This window comes from Pezoporus wallicus, unplaced genomic scaffold, assembly GCF_028554395.1.
Source record: "Pezoporus wallicus isolate ANWC-B61680 ecotype Strahan unplaced genomic scaffold, APGP_CSIRO_Pwel_v1 contig_6732, whole genome shotgun sequence".
Taxonomy (NCBI): domain Eukaryota; kingdom Metazoa; phylum Chordata; class Aves; order Psittaciformes; family Psittacidae; genus Pezoporus; species Pezoporus wallicus.
In genome coordinates, this window is record NW_026638638.1 from 3,271,868 (window position 1) to 3,289,417 (window position 17,550).

General features: G+C 35.9%; 2 protein-coding genes across 6 annotated transcripts in view; both read left to right on the top strand.

Annotated features, from left to right (window-relative positions):
• Positions 1 to 1,446, top strand: part of CCDC141 (coiled-coil domain containing 141) — a 92,190-nt gene extending 90,744 nt beyond the window's left edge. For 2 of the 3 annotated variants that reach the window (XM_057411698.1, XM_057411699.1), the window contains 2 exons: positions 3 to 168; positions 1,148 to 1,446. In XM_057411698.1, the coding sequence (XP_057267681.1) occupies positions 3 to 168; positions 1,148 to 1,271 (290 nt within the window). In that variant the 3' untranslated portion in view covers positions 1,272 to 1,446. Of the gene's footprint in view, positions 1 to 2; positions 169 to 1,147 lie in introns of those variants that run through there. The other variant, XM_057411700.1, reaches the window with a different exon arrangement.
• A 6,483-nt stretch (positions 1,447 to 7,929) lies between these two features.
• The window catches only part of TTN (titin), a 253,429-nt gene continuing 243,808 nt past the window's right edge, over positions 7,930 to 17,550 (top strand). For all 3 annotated transcript variants that reach the window (XM_057411684.1, XM_057411685.1, XM_057411686.1), the window contains exons 1-6: positions 7,930 to 8,144; positions 10,250 to 10,353; positions 14,510 to 14,713; positions 15,405 to 15,692; positions 16,428 to 16,516; positions 16,607 to 16,851. In XM_057411684.1, coding sequence (XP_057267667.1) covers positions 10,263 to 10,353; positions 14,510 to 14,713; positions 15,405 to 15,692; positions 16,428 to 16,516; positions 16,607 to 16,851 — 917 coding nt within the window. In that variant the 5' untranslated portion in view covers positions 7,930 to 8,144; positions 10,250 to 10,262. The remainder of the gene's footprint in view (positions 8,145 to 10,249; positions 10,354 to 14,509; positions 14,714 to 15,404; positions 15,693 to 16,427; positions 16,517 to 16,606; positions 16,852 to 17,550) is intronic.

Sequence of the window (17,550 nt, forward strand, 5' to 3'; positions counted from 1 at the left end):
AGAGAAAAATAAACCCCCAGAAATCTCCACTGTAACTCTGGCTAAATCAGAATGGGAAGATGAATACTTTTCAGAAGAAATTAATGCCACCACAGCTGAGGTTCTACAAACCCATGACACACATTCTGTGCAAAATCAAAGGCCAGTGGCTAAACATCTCCCAGTAAGGTAACTTGCAGCCTACTCTGTGCTACATCTTGTAATACTCCAATAGTTGTAAGGACCTTAATTTACAATACACACATCAAGCAGTCTTCCTAATCCTACGAACCCTTTGCATAATGTAAATGAAGTGCATAATGTGTTCTGTGTGCCTTTTACACTTAATTCATCCCCAGAAGATATGTAATTCTCTTAGATGAAAGAACTCGCAATATAATTGGAAGTGGAGTTTGTGCAATAAGGTATTCTGTTTAGTGATTTTATTTTATTTTTAAATTTTGACGTTAATGTAAGATTGAATAGCTCAAAAATACAAAGTTTTCAAGAAGTTCACACCCATACAACTACATGAAGTTTCAGTAATAAAATACGTAAATAAAATTTTCTACTAGTTAAGCATCTTATTTAGAAGAATAAGTAGCAGTCCTAATAGCACAAGAACAGTCATTGTTCATTAATTGATTAAAGATGACAAAATTTCCCACTGCACAATTTCAGAATATTAAATGGGATACATGAAGTCAATAGTCTTTGTGGTGACTTCTTCACAAGATTAAATCTTGCCCCCTAAATTTAGGCTCTGATAAAAAAGAGAAATGTTCTTTTGTCTTTAAGTTCCTGAGGTATGTTATCTAGACATGAAAGGCATGTTAATTTTAGGGCATATAGAGAATTATGTATGATTAAAACACGTAGATCATACAGTAAGGTCAAATTTCTCATTTTTCTTATCTTTTCTATTCTTTAGTTCTAAAGTGCCCTCTAGTTATTTGTTATTGTCAGCAAGATGAATTTTAAGAAATTTTATGTTCTGTCCGAAGTCACTCTAATCTCTGTTTCTAGAGAAATCAGCTCTAATCTCGTGTTTTTTCAAGACCACAGAGAGCGGTCTATGACAAGCACAACAGTTTTGCTTATGAAAGGGAATGCTGCAGCTGGCACAATTAAAAATATAAGAAGTATTAATTGATCTCTTTTAAAACAGGTTTAAAGAGAAACTTTGGCTTCAAGGTGTGTATCTTGAATTTGAGAGGCTACAAGAGATTATCTTCAGTTTGGGACATGATCCTGCTCTTCTGCCTCCTGCAAAGGGTCAGAAGATGGACTGAACTGCAAGATGCCTGATTAATGAAGGTGTTCATGTTGTTTGCTCTGTCCAGTAGTAGATATTGGCCGTGGATGAGGAGATGAATCTTTGAGTGCTATTTGATTTACATCTAACTTATAATCTGTATTCGGTTTCTTTACAAATAAATCATTAATAAAATTTACCTGTGCACAGCATTTATTAGGCAGTGATTTCTAATTTCTTGTGGTTTTGTTCTGGTCTGTTGGACAGATCTAACAGATTATGATGTTAGCAAAAAGAGATATTAGACTTTAGATTGACATTGTCTTGCTGATTCATCAGCACCAAATCACTAGTTCTTCCCACTAGCTTATATAGAGAACTCAGACACAAAGAGATGAGGACTGAAAACAAAATGACTAAAACTACAGAATTACCCAGTTTATTAAGTGCAGTTCATTAAATTCATTACCTTATTTCTAACATCTTTGAGACATTTTTGAGGAAGATTGGCATTGGAAGGAGTGGTTACTAATAGTAGCAAACCTTTTCTAATGAATGCTTAGTACCAAAAATGTCTTCAGGGAGGAGACAGTCTCTTTAAGGCAGCATAATGGAGAAGTCTTCCACGATTTTTGTTCTGCTTTTGGGACTGGATTAGTGTAACAAAGCAGTCCATTTCCAGATGATGAATTTAATTATAGTCTAAAGGAGTAGACTATGAACTGAGAGCCACCCTGTTTTCCAAGCACATAGGACAAGGACTTCCCAATGATAGAATTCCTGAAGACCCACAGCATCCATTCAGGGTATAAGGAAAACCTGAATGGAAATTAAATTATTTTTATTTTGGCAGTCATTAGCATGATTAAATGTTTGTCTTTGTCTCTTGAATTCAGAGTTTAGGTGTCCTTTTCACTTCAGTGCAAAGCTCTTTGCAGAGAAAGAGGACTTTCATGGTGTCATCCATTTGCAGTATTTGCCTGGTACAATGACTAACAGAACATCTAGTTAGACTCAAGAAGAACTGTTCTTCTGATTCAGATTTTCAAAGTCCTACCTAGCAAATGATTCATGATACTAAGACTTCTGCTTAGGTGCACTGCATATGGCTTGGCTAACACCACAGGTACATATGTAACGTGCAACTGCCTACTGAGCAATATTTTGTCAATCTTTATATAAACACTGATTGGGCCTACACTGGATTTATGTACAACAACAATGCACTCACGCTTCTCACAGAGATGAGATACGGGTTTAAGCAGTGCAGCATCTTTGTGGTTCATCCATGTAGATGTCATCTGGGCAAAACTGGGACTGAAATAACTGTTTTGAGAGTTGCTTAAATTGTAATGTAAAAAATGAAACCTTTATTTCCAACAAGATGTAGGTTGGCTTGTAGAAACTTAAGTATCTCCAAATTGAAGTACAAACATAGAGAGGAAACAAGCTGAAAAAAAATATCATGTACATGTCTTCACCTGATCACATAAATCACTTGCTTGACTCTATGGAAAAGCCAATGGCATCCTGCCCACAGAAGAGTCACAAGGCTGTGTATATGTGCATATAAATATAGTAGCTGAGGATGAAGTTCTTGATCTACTTATTTGCCCCTTATGTCTCACAAGCAGTTTTTTCCAAAGTGGAATGGAAATATTCAAACATCTTGTGTATCTCATACAATTACTTTTCTGCGAAGAACCTTCTTTGCATGTGTTGCTTAGATGTACGTATTTCCCCCAAAATATGTTTCTAAATGCAGTCACATTCTGAGGACTGACAAACTGTACATATCAGATACCACCACAATTGCCCCCTCCCCTGCCCAAATATTAAAAGGCTCCAAATTGTATGTTATTTTATCAGCTGGAATCCGTAAGTATGACACAAAGTTTGGTTGTTTTATTTTTTTAATTTAAAAATTAATTCTGTAAAAATGAAAGTGTGGAATTCAGTGCCTCCTGATCTTGATTCTTCCTCAAATTTAAGTCATTGGAAGGTTCTTGCTTTTTCTCTTGGTTGTCAGCCTGTAAGTACAAAATGAATTTAATATTTGAAGTGGGCTTTTTCCCTAAATTCACAAAACACATCTTTCCTTAAGTAAAAAAAGAGCGTTAATGCTTTTCTAAATATATGAGAGAAAACAGAAACCTGTACAGCTCTTCTTACCTATGGTTTTCCTACAAAACAGTAGGAAGTGGTGTTTATCACAGAATCCCAAGGGTTGGAAGGGACCTCAAAAGATCATCTAGCCCAACCCCCCTGCAAGAGCAGGGTAACCTAGAGTACATCACACAGGAACTTGTCCAGGCGGGCCTTGAATATCTCCAATGTAGGAGACTCCACAACCCCCCTGGGAGACCCAGCAAACATTTGACAGTGAGGAAGACAGCTATTGCTCCAAGTGTTCCCAGGGAATGGATGCATTATGAAACATGGTGTGTCTGATTCTTTTAATTTTATAAATCATAGTTGCTCATAACATCTTTAAAAGGTCTGTGAAATTTGACAGGACGTATGTGTCTATTAAATGCTATATATTACCTGCATATTAAAACTTGTCCCAAGTATTATGATATTAACTATTGTTTTGCAGAGGAAGTGGAATAGTTATTAAATATATTCTTTACTCAGGTAAAGATTATACCAGTTTTTTTTTAATAGGGCCCTGCTTTCTAAGGCTAGGTGCTGAGTAATGTTTTTATTCCTTCCTTCCCTGCATACGTAAATATGTAGGGATGATACAAAATAATATCCAAGGAAAACTTAGGAAAAGCGAAGTCTGTGAATCTCCTCCTTAGATATTTCTAAGGAGATATGAGTGACAACTATCAACATGAAGTTAGTGAATATGGACCCTGATAACTAATCCATACCCATTCAAGTCTAGTTACATTTATGTTAAATAGCTAAAGTAGTTTCAAAAACTGCTTAGTGCCTTAGTTATCTTTTCTGTTTTGCTTTTCAGTTACTGCCTTCTTCAGTAACAAGTAAAACAATATTCTGCAAGTAAATTTTAGTTTGTATTGAAAAATAATAACATATCTTACATAATCAGTTAACATAGATCAGATAAAATACATCTGAAACTGAAAATCCTGCAGCTTCTCAGAAGCCAGCTTCAGCACACAAATGTGGATATTCTTGTGATGATGCTGAATTTTATAATCTTTAGGTAAGGTTCTAAAGTTTTCATCTCAAAGTATTGTTTAGTCTTTATTTAAGGTTCTATATGTTCCATTATAAAGTAATGTTTATAGCATTTGCAGGGGGAGGGGAGTTGATGAAGGTGCTGTAAAGTTGATTTGTTTTTTGGTCAGGATTTAATGTTTTAACAGTTAAGAGAACAACTTTTTAGTTATTTCTAAATTTAAAGAAAGTGGGTAGGAGGAGGGCAAGCAAATTTTCTTTTTTTTTCAAAAGTAGGTTTTAGAAAACCGGAAATTCATCAAGGATATAATATCTAGATACATTTTAGATTGTGTTTTGGCAGCTCTATGAGGATTTAAGACAGCATCATACCAGTGAAAAGTTTTATTTAAAGTGACCAAATTAATTATTTCATGAGCCCCTTGGTTCTGCATATTTGGTTGGAGGGTGAAATGAAAATAGTCTGTGAAAGGAGATATAACAGACATTCTATAGGAAAGAACAGGGTAAAGAATGAAGGGGGCGCGTAAAAATGTATGAAATTAAAGGGGAGAGATACTCATAATTTTCGTTCAGTTTGCAAGTTAGCATGTGTAGACAGATTAAGGGACCAGGCAAGAAAGAAAGATTTATGCTAGACTGGCTATGCAGCTACAACACATAGTATACTACTATTGTTTAACAAACAATAAAGAAAAAGAAAGGTTGTGATTTTATTTTAAAAAAAAAGGAATTTGGAAATTCCACTTCAGAAAAGCACATTGAAAACTTGTCTAAATGGCAGTTTGAAGATTTCAGTGTTCAAGAAAGACTGAATTTCTCTTAAAGCCCTGACTAAATTTTCCTGGGCATCTTCATGTGGGCCTTCTAAAGTAATCGTTCCTTTTGTCCAGCTCCACTCATAAAGTCAATAGGATTATTAGAATTAATCAAAGTAAATCACATCAAAAGCAGTTGCTGGCATCCACGCCACAACATTTCATTGTGTTGAAGATTACGTGGTTTTTCTTAAATGTGGTGTTGGCTTATGGTGTATACATATACCATAGTATACGTTTGTAATGATTAGCAATATATAGTTTATACTTAAAATAGTAGACTGAAGAAATGCTGAAATTTTCATAACAATCCTCGATTTTTATGTTTGCCTGAAAAACTATTTGTCATTCTCTGGATTGTTTGTTTGATCCTGGAGCAAAGATATAATGTCGTTTTTACCAGCAGTGTCTGCTACACAATAATAAGACTGAAGTCATCCTGCTTTTTATTTTGGATACGCCATGTGACACTAAACATGTAGAAATCACACCGGGCTAATAGTCATTCTGTTAACGGAAGGCATGCAATATAAATAATTCATATTCCTTAACATCATGAGAGAAATACTTCACTGTTCAATTTAATTTCTGAATTCACCAGCAAAAGTAACAAGTTAAGAAGGTATAAACTTTTGTTGGAATGGAAGTAGGTTTAATAATGATCAAATATGAATATACAAAAAAATAAAAATGGGAAGGACCTTATTTTAAAAATACAAGATACATGGTTTATGTGTTTAAATGCAGCAAAATGTTTTCTTTGTAGCTTTCTGTTATTATCAGTTGTTGACATGATTGAAATAGAAAAATTTGAAATTGTGAACATCTCATAACTTTAAAGTGACAGTTTGCACATTTCTGTCATTTTAAAATCATTACATGTTCATAAACTTTTTCATTGCTTGTTTGACTTAGACGTCATCATTTAGCTGCCTTCTTAAGTTTGTGGATACAAGCCTGTGTTCTTCAAGTTTGACTTTTCCCTGAAAACATGAGTGTTCAGCTACAGAGAAAACCAGCCATTTGCTAATTTATTCTAATTTATTCTCTATTTAGAATCAGAAATCAGATACCCAGATTTCTGTAGACATTTTTTGTCATTTAGTAGAAGCTATCTTGTCCTCCCCACTAAACATGTAGAGTTGCATTTGCTTTCATACTAAGTCTTATACAGGGAGTTTAGGCTCTCTGACTTCTATTTGAAACAAAAATTGGAAATAAGCTGTAGTACTCTGACTAACTCTCTGTGTTAGTTAGTAGTTAGATAGTACCAGTATAAAAAAAGACTATTCCTCCATTTTCTGTTGCTGTTATTACTGCTGCATGCCAAGAGTAGCCGTAAATTTGACACTTTATGGGATGGATAAATTACATGGCAGATCAGATTTCTGAGGTTATTGATGAGATCGCAGCTATATGTTCTTTCTTTTTTTTTTTTTTTTTCCTGAAATCTATAGTATAACACACCCCAGGAACCATAGGAGTAGTATTCTCTCTCCTGGGCATTTTCTGGAGCTTCTGCTGGAGGTTTCACTCAGATTGTTTTCAAGCACAACTGCAGATGACAGTACAAAACTCCATCCTGTTCTTACTTCTCTGGATATCCTCTGGGAGATACTTTTCAATGTGAATCTTGGTAACGGGAGAGCTCCTCTGTTTACCAAAACAGCTAAGCATGTGCTTGACTTTAAGCACATAGCTGGTCTTAAGAGCCAGTAATGTGCTTAAAGAGTTTGCTAGATACGCATTATAGATATTCCACTTCATAAGGAAGGAAAAGGGTTTTTCAGTAAGGCAACAATGGAAAACAAGGCTGATGTGGTGGTGTGGTAAAACACCTCCCATTGCAGATATAAATAAGAATAGTCTACTAACTCTGACCTCTGTTTCAGAGACAACAATTCTAATATCACAATTAAGCGAACTGACTGATGAAGCTGCGCTATTGGAACTTCACAAACTAATAAGCTATTCAATGGACGATTAACTCTGGTCTGCACAAGGACTACACAGGTCTAGAGATAAGCTATTAGGCTAAAAATCTGCTTTTTTTTAGAAATTACAGTAGTTGTCTGTATTAATTTCATTTCACAGAGTTAGTATTTCTGCACTTTGTACGCTATTGTTTTTAAGCTTAACTACTTGGAAAAGTGAACAGAAAAATTCTGAAACAAACAAACAAGCAAATGACAAATCTCTATATTACCAAATGCAATTTTAGAATTCAAAGTTATGGAAAAAATAATTTAAACTGTGTATTCTAATAGTGTGCAGCCACATGTCTGAGCTCAGCTCACTTATTTAGTCTCGTGATTGACAGAGCATTTGGTAGCTTCTTGGATGTTTTAGAATGAAAGAAAGTAAGGCTGAATCTCACTGATATGATTATGACTTGTCCATATCCTGTGCTAAAATGCTTCTTAATTACTTTGTCTTCTGCTTATGACTTAGGAAATTTGCAGCATCTTGTAAACTGCACATAACAAAAGACTGATTTATAAATCAAAACTTTTGGAACAGATGAGGTTTCCTCAGTGAATCCCTTCTGTGCCTCCAAAATTAGCCCTGTCAATCAAACCAACAGGTGGTGTATGGTTACACATAATGGATCCCCTCTCACAAGATACGTTCTTTTAGGAAACCAATCAGAGTTGACAGTGACATGATGAGGCAGACCTGACAGCAGAGCTGGGGTATATAAAGCAAAACAACTATGTTAGCACTTCTGAGCAGTCGTGCATTCCCCGCCTCGCCTCGGGTGTAGGGATTGCAAAAAAACAAAACTACACTGTCAAGACTGTGTAGTTTTGTTTTTATGATTAGAGGCTCTACAATTCTCATGCTGGGATTGTCTAACAAAATTTTACTCTGGATAAGGACGTCGTTTAAGAAGATTTCATTGGGCTTAGCCCACTCTTACAGGCACTTTGAGAGATCAGGTTAGTAACATGTTTCTGATGGTGGAATAAGTATTTTATCTGTCATTAACAATCCTGATACAATCTACTATTTGCAAATTTTTTTCAGGGGGGGATGTAGGTTTCAGACTATGGACATAGACCATTTAAATTTTCTGGGAAGATTATGTCTTAAATTTCTGGGTGTAAGTTTTGATACTACTCAGCAAAAAGTTTTTCTAGTATATTTATTGTGAAAGACTACAAATTAAAATTTGAAATGTGCATGGAAGCATCTGCTTAACTTTAAACCTCCTTTCATTGGGAGTGTTCAAGGTTATGATACTGAGAGATAAACAGAAGCTCCCAGAATAGCTCTGATAAAATGCACATGGTATCAGCTAAGCACTGATGACTTTTTAAGGGAATCAACTGCTAAGGTATCAGTTACATGGCAGCTCTGGAACACTTGTCTGCTGTCATTCATAGCCAGGAAGGTTATTTCTGGAACATGACATTTCAGATGCATACTTTCAATTCTAATTATACAAAAAGCCTTATAAGATCAGAGCTTCATCACTGAATTTTGCCTAGACAATGAAACATATAAACTTTTTTTGAACTCAATGACAATTCTACTTAATTAAATTATTTTTAATCTATTTTGGAGTCAGGAAATTACATATATATAAATTTTCATAATGTTTAATTATATTGTCAGATTATTTCCCTGGGTTTTAGCATGTGACAGATATTTGTCTTCATCTTCCTCTCAGAAAACTAGTGTTGTTTTAGGATAAAACGGTGGTCATTTGTTTCTACTTTGAACTCATTTCCCCCTTACTCTTGAAGCTGAAAAGCTTTGATAATGGGCTGTTTCCCTGTTAAGCTGGAAAGAGTATCCAGCTAACCAGTAAAGGCAATAAAAAGCAGATAAAAATCTCAGTACAATATCCAGCTCAACTCTTATGTGCTTATTGTATGTAGGCACCAGGCACTGATTTCAATTAAGGAACTCATGCCTTTAAAGGGTAGCATAAATTTTGCTCATAGTGAAAGAAACTTCATTTTCTCATTAATTTTTAAGTTTAAGCCTGGGACTGTCACAAAATCAGGCACAGAAGTCAAAGTAAACAACAGTAAATGTGTGAGATTGACTTGAAATATTATGGGGTTAAATCTCAGTTAGTAAGACCTGATATGCTCTCAGGGGAATTTTTTAATGAGAAAAATTGTAACTTGTATAGATATCCGGTACTATTAAGAAGATATTAACAGCATTAAAAAACTTGGACAAATCAACATCAGTAAATAAATGCGTTCATGCAAATATAAAATATTCCTGATACAGAAGTTTTCCTAGTAGGAGAGTGCGATTTTAAAGTAGGATCTTGTGTCATAAGAAGAGAAAGCAAACTTCTTTCAGATTTCACATGGATCTGCAGTTGTTCAAACCATCAGTGTCAGTGGCTACCTTATATCCTAGCTCACATTTCGAAGGTAGCTGTCTTCCCATATTCAAAATTCCACTGAGATACTCTCTAAGAAAGAGTATAATTTTATCTACATCTGTAGTGCCAGTATGCTTCTGTGCAAAATGAAATTATTCACTACTTACAGATGGCTTGTAAGAGTCTCTTGGCATTTTTTTCATTATCAAATGCCAAACACTGTAGACTTTCAAACTTTTTTCAGTGGCTACTTAGTGACCTTGTTGGCCTCCTACTGGAGAATGTAAACAGTTTGCACAACAAAACGTTTTCAGATACTTTAAAAAAAGTCCACATGGAGATTATTTTCTATTTAGGTAAAGATTAATGGCCAAATACAGGCTAGAAGACCTGTGGAAGGTCATGCAATGAGTCAAGCAGAACTTTGTCTCCTGCTGCATACTTGTAATGCCAAATCACAGCTTCACTAAATATAACATTTTCACATCCAACTCAGCCAAGTCAGCCCTAAGAGTAATTTGCTATGCAATTTTTCTAAACCCACAATCACAATGCTTCACCAGGTCAACGTGATTTAAAACTGAATAAATTGTTATGAAAATAATCACAAATATTCCTAAAATCTAGCAAGAAGGATGTGTGTATAATAACAATTTCACTATTGATTTCTAATTTCTAAACTTATGTTGCTTTCAGAGTGCCTGTAAAGATGACGACAAAAGCACCAACATTCACGCAGCCGTTACAAAGTGTTGTGGCACTGGAGGGTAGTGCCGCAACCTTTGAGGCTCATATTAGTGGTAAGGTTTTCGTTCATTCTTGCAAGATTGATTATTGTCTGTTACTATTTTTGGTAACGTTTATGCTAAGACAAATGATAAAACTTTTCAAAGATCGTAATCTGAGCTGAACAGGTAAAGACCAGTGCTGAAATGTGACTATATATCCATATCATACAGTAGTAATCAGCACTGAGGTGCTGTCAGATACCCATGAACACACTGCATAAAGTTACAAGGCTTCCCAGGCAATAGTGAATCATCCTGCCAATGAGACTGGTGTCTAGTCTCATGTATGTTAGAACCATGAAAACTGGGAGAAAATAGCATTTAATGATTTACATAAAAATACATATTGTACTAATAAGGGAACTTCATGTGAGTGTAAAAAGACTGAACTTGTTTGGATGATGATTGGACAGAATGAGGAATCATAGTGCAGAAGGCAAGGCATATGGTAGTTCTTCACTGACCTAGTTCTAAGCCTAACTCTAGCAACTTCTGCACCTTTCAGTTTACTTCATTCTGGAGTTCTGTCAGTGAGGGGTTAAAAACACAAAATCTGGGTCCACATGGCTACTGAAGACAGTAGAAACCCTAGTTTGCTAGATAATAGATGTGTATGATGATCATGATGGTAGCTCAAGGCTGGATTAATATAATTTAAATTGCTGATGTAATTTAAAGATACCACGTAATTTTAAAGGTAGCTCATTTGCCAGTCTACGCCCCATTCAAACACCTCATCTTGTGCAAAATCCCATGCAAGAACCCTTATTCACGTTATAAGGCTGAGTTGGTTTTCATAAGACCAACACCCTGTTCTAAGAGTGCCTCTGACCTCGGCAGTGACTAAGGAGAAATGACACATGCTCCTGCTGATGGAATTATATTGTCTTACAGGCATTAGCAATGTGATGATCCACATATCATAAAACACTACCCAGATGCTCTGTGACAGGTGCAAACACATGATCTGTCCAAGTATAATGATCTCTGACATCTAAGGTCCACTGTGGTTCATTCCTTTGGTCCCTTTGAATAGCACTGACTCACACAAGGTGTTTGAACATGTCATGTAATCAATATCCATGATATTTTTTCATGCCTTACTCTGTTGTTTGGCCCTCTACTCCTCAATTAATTGCCCTGACCTTCTCTTGTTATCTGTACACTGTAAATTTTCAATTAAGAGTTTCTTTCCACTGCTGATTACAATACTTATTATGAATACATAAAGTTATCACCAGAACAAGTGAATATACTAATATTATGGCTCAGAGTGTGATTTTGGCTATTTTAATTTGGGTGATATCATGGATTATTTGATAGGGGAACTTGATTTCTTACAATGAGGAGTATACACCATATTTGCATTTTAGTCCCAAATATCATGTGAGGCAATCTTCTGTTAGCTTTTATTTATATTGTAAGATTTTGAAATACCTTTTCTGCACCAAAAGTATCCATCAAGATTAACAGATCTGACAGTGGTTTGTAATTTAAGTTTTCCAATGCATAAAAAATATGAAGAAAGATTTATTTCTTGAACTAATTGCATAAATAATGGACTATACGGCTTTATTCTGCTACATTGTCTTTCTTACCTGCCATGAATTATTGTGATTTTGAAATTTACTTTCTTTTTAGCTCTGATAACTCTGTTTATATACAAATCAAGTATTAATACAGAGATACAATTCGAACACAGCCCAGTTAATCTAAGAGTACCAGAAGATATTAACAACCACCAGAGGCGTAATTTTGCAGTCTGTAAACTAGAACAAATGATTGCACTGTTTTGTCAGACCATGAATTAAGTGCCACATTGCAAAGGTTTGATATCAGTCAAAAATACCCCGCACCTCCCCCTGGCTTAGAACACACAAACCCGTGACTAAAAGCAGTAAATGCCAGAGTAGCTAGCACATCATCGCAGGGGGGAGCACTACTGGGTGGGCAGTTACTGAGGGGACATGAGGCAGCATGTCAGTGACAAGAAAGTCTGCCGTGCTGATGGCAATAGAACTGTGCCCATCCTCATGTCTCCACAGTAATGATCAGGTACTGAATTTGCTCACAAAAAACTAACATGTACTCCAGTTGAGTACCGAAAATATCAGTTCAACTTTCTTGAATTTTGCATTACTCAATGTAAGACGGCCCTACACTCCACATATTGTTGAAAGCAACACAGAGATGGCACACAGGTTGGCAGTTCCTTTCACTTACATCATTGTCAGGACAATTTGAATTTAATTACTAAATTAGTGAATTTGAGGCCCTTCAGGTTAATTTTCTTCATTTTATCAGTAAAGTTCAAAAACCTAAAGGACAGTTTCAAAAATGAAAATAACGTCCTGATAATTAATATTCAAATCATAGTGGCATTTGGCACATTTTAAAGTCAGTCCTTACTCTACATAGTCCAGTCAAAAATACCTGTAACCTGAGGTAAATCTTATGTTTCAGTCCCTAGCCCTGTGGCATGGGATTAGCAGAGTCCTAGTAAATTTGTGAAGTTCAGGGGTTTTTAGTATGAATTTGTGCTCAGGTTTTCAAAACAGCTTCTAATTTTTAATCCTTTGAGCATATGACTTTAAGGCATTAAAATAGACTCAATTTTTTTAAATGTAGGCTTTGTTCAACCTATCACACAAACCCCATGTTTGCTAATCATCATATGATGCTGCACCAAGAAAATACCACATTTTGTTTCAAGAAATTCTCTATTGAAAAAGTGATTTTTGGTTGCCAAGCTTAAGAATTTTTGAAACTCCTTCGCACAAATGTTAGCTCTGGATGAAATCGGTGGGATCTGCTGGATGCTTTGTATTTATGATGATCATGTTCAACTTATTGTATACTAGTAGTATAAGACACTCTGCGTGTATGTGTTTCTATTTTGTATATATCTAAAAATCAGTTTTTCAACTATGAGTAAAATTTAAAACTTTGTCAACCAGGTATGGTGTGACTGCAGACAGCCAGTAAAAGCTTCAGACTACATTTCTGAGATTCCCTTTCATTTTAGTCTCACACAGTCATATTCCTGACACATTGATCCCCCAGATAATTAAATTCCTTTTAATTTATAGGAGAATTTATAGGAGAGGTACTCTAGAAAGGAGCAGAATTCTGTGGTCCTGGGGTTTTCCAAGCCACAGAGAGTGGAGATCGAAAAAGTAGAGCAGCTCCAGCAATTGCAGTTTCAGATCTCATTCCTGAGCCTGTGTGCAGTGCAGTGCAATTGGTGATTTGTCTTGAGAGTCTTGATGAGAAGTAAATAAAGTAAATTTGAAGGATTTTTTACTTTGGAGAAATGATGTTGTAGGACTACAGAAAAACTTTTGAGCTGGACCCATATCCTTAAATTAGCTGTTCTCCTTATGTGGCTTGCCTAAAAACCTTGCCTGTTTGTCAAATGGATTTCAGTTGCTCAGTAGAGTTGGCTGAGTAAAAAACCTGGAAACAGAATTTCCATTAGAAATCAAACCCCACCATTTAAAACTAAAAAACCAGCTGTAGATATAGGTCAAACTCTTCTGACAAGAAGAGTCTTGCTCACAACCCTGGCAACAAAAGAATAGTGTGTTTGAACAACAAAAGATACCAAACTAAAACAGAATTCATTCCAAGAAAAAAGAAACAAATCCTCCAAAACATTAATAGCACTTGATGTTAATGTCTACAGCAGTCACTTTTCTGTCACTTCATTTTTTGAATCATTTAGTGTTAGGACAACTACTTAACTTGGTCAGAAGTTCTGATTTTTACTTTGTCTCCAAACTATTGGACTGGATAATTTTGTTAGCAATAAACACTACTTAGATACTAACAGATAAATAAAAGAATTCTCGTGTGCATTAGTCCATCTCCCTCATAATTTCAATGAACAATTCCTCAACAGGACTGCCAAACACTACAGTCCACTCATTATTCAAGTGATTTCCTAAATTCAGTAGACTATGTAGTTGTTCTATTGCTCTGTGTATTTGAAAGACCTTTCTAAAAAGAAATTCCTTTACCACTGTGTCACTAGACTTACAATCATGTATCTGTGCCTATGCCATTGCACTCCACTATAACTGTGCATACATGAGTGAGTATTATGGTAACTTTGGATATCTGGCATTTCACAGAATCTTATTCTCCTTTTGTATTCCTTTTTCTTTAGGTTTCCCAGTTCCTGAGGTGAACTGGTATCGGGATGGCCAGGTTCTTTCTGCTGCAACTCTGCCCGGTGTGCAGATCTCGTTTAGTGATGGCCGCGCTAAACTGGTGATCCCCACCGTGACAGAAGCAAACAGTGGAAGATACACCGTACAAGCCACCAATGGATCTGGGCAAGCTACTAGTACAGCTGAGCTACTCGTCACAGGTATGAAATAGCTAAAGAAAGGCACCTCCCTCTGCTGGCAGTGTGAGAGAGAGCAACAGCAGAAGTGTCAGTTCATGAAAAAGGTTTGGATTTAAAGTACATGATCAGAAAAGAAATAGCAAACCAATTTGTTTTCCTAAAGCAGTCTAGAATTCAGCATGTATTCTGGCTTGTATTTTCTAACAGCATCATTATACACATATAACACTTAATTGTATAAAGTTTAATCTTGATCTTATACACTCTCAGCCATAATTACAAACTTCTGTCATAGCTTCTGCTCATGTAATCTGTCACAGTGGCTTTATTCAAACTATGTATAAAAGAAATTATAAAAGAAAAGAAAGTTCTGCAGATATTTAACAGAATAACTCACATAAAGGCTCATACCCAAGAGACTGCACTTGCTACCTATGGTTATACTCAATGTATCTCTAATTCTAGAAATCTTTGCACACATGGGCATAGTCAGAAATATCAGAAATAATAAACATGTGAAAAAAAAGTTAAGATTGTTTGCATTTTGCAAATCAACTCTGTTTTAAATGTTTGAGTCTGCAGTATCACCTGTCAGTAACATGTGAAAAACAAAAAGATCTAATGCAATTCTACCTATGAAAATATCTAGCCCTTAAAGTTCTTTTTAACAGATGTTATTGCTTTTCTATTTATTTCTTCAATAAAACTGCAGCTGGAACAGCACCACCAAACTTTTCACAACGACTACAGAGCATGACTGCAAGGCAGGGAAGTCAAGTTCGACTTGATGTGAGAGTGACTGGAATCCCTACACCTGTGGTGAAGTTTTATCGGGATGGAGTAGAAATCCAAAGCTCCCCCGATTTTCAAATTATACAAGAAGGAGACCTTTACAGCTTAACAATTGCAGAAGCATATCCTGAAGACTCCGGTACCTATTCAGTAAATGCCACAAATAATGTGGGACGTGCTACTTCAACAGCTGAATTACTAATTCAAGGTAAAGGAGGTGAAGTTGCAAGCCATGAAAATAAGAGATCATTCATTGTTGTAAAGGTACAATATGTACCACTTCATCAAAGTTATGGCAACAAGCCAACTTATAACTTCTTTCTCAAGCATTATTAACTTGCTGTGAATAAACAGTGTTTTGGTGACATTTGCAAAAGGATTTTGTCTGAGAATTTAAAAGGAGCTTTTCTCCAGAATGGGTCTTCTTTAAACTGAGGATTCAGTGGACAGGATGCTCCACTGAGGATACTTTCACTTGTTCTTATTTTGCTCTGTAGATTTCACAAAGTTGCATTTATAAGCTGTCTTTGACAGAAAATATATATATTAGACTGCGTAACTGTGCATGGTCTTGTAAATGAGCCTGATAAGAATGAAGACAGTTCTTAGAGAACTGTAGCAGTGAATCATTTTACCTAGCGCAGTCTTGCTTGGATTTTAACTCAGTCAGGCTTCCAGAATGTTTAGATATTTGAGATCCAGGACTGTTTCGTTTTGTTTGTTGTTTGTTTTTCTAATGACAATAATGAAAAAATATTATTCCAACTGTTTTCACAATTATCTGTCTATAGATACTGCAGGAAAAACACATGGTTGCTCAACACTTTCTCTGTTGTTTATATAAATTTGTATACAAAGGAAATTGACCATTCATTTATTTCTGCATCTGCTTGTTGTTTGTTGCCATCTGCAATTCTCCTGATCTTGTTTTTTCTTCCAAAAGGTGAGGAAGAAGCCGTTCCTGCTAAAAAGACAAAGACAATTGTTTCGACTGCTCAGATTTCACAAACAAGACAAGCCAGAATTGAAAAGGTATATTTTTCAAAAACAAAGCTGATAAGGTTAAAATGTGGATAACGATTTCTACAGTATCTCAGACTTGTTTTCTTGATTTCATTGTAGAAGACTGAAGCCCACTTTGATGCCAGATCACTTACAAGTGTTGAAATGGTCATAGAAGGTGCAGCAGCCCAACAGCTCCCACATAAGGCACCTCCACGAATGATTCCTAGACCTACATCAAAATCACCAACCCCACCAGTAATTGCTGCAAAAGCACAAATGGCACGACAGCAGTCACCATCACCTGTTAGACAATCACCGTCACCTGTAAGACATGTCAGAGCACCAACACCCTCACCAGTAAGGTAAACTTTTTATTCTTTCAAACAAGATTGCCTTTTGAATCAACTTTCACATACAGAAGTAATGCTGTAGAATGACAGCACAGTATAAAATGGAAGAACGCACTGACTTAATGACAACTGTGTTTATTCTGATGGTGAGCTGTAAGGTACTATATTTGCCACTGTTATAGAAGGGTGTGCCTCTTATGTAAACTTTCTATCACATATGGAAGAAAATCCTTTAGAGAATAAATCCAGTTTGATTGCTCTACTTACAGCTGAAATAGCACTCAAAGCTTCAAATTCATGATGAAAGAGAAGAAAACAGTAAAGCAGTTGGTCCTTGATTATTTTAGATGAACAGGGAAAAGAACAATGGCACTCTAATGAGTGGCAAGCAGAATGGAAAGAACACATTCTTTGTGTATGCAGAAAAAATGTTTTAAAGCAGGTAAGGTAAATATGGTTATGGAAAAATAACGTTTAGTTCTGCTGCATAAAGAGTTTTAGGGGGAAAGTAAGTGATATAAAGAGCAGGGCTCATGGTCTGGGAGACCTCAGGAGGTGTGTGCTGAGAAAGCAGGTAAGGAGAAACTGCTTTGGAAGCCCTGCAGAGCTGGTGAATTTGGCCCCATTGAGAGTAACTTGCAAGTACAGGGAGAAATGTATTAGTAGTAACTGGCAATAACTAACAAGCTGCACAGATGAAAGAATAATTCA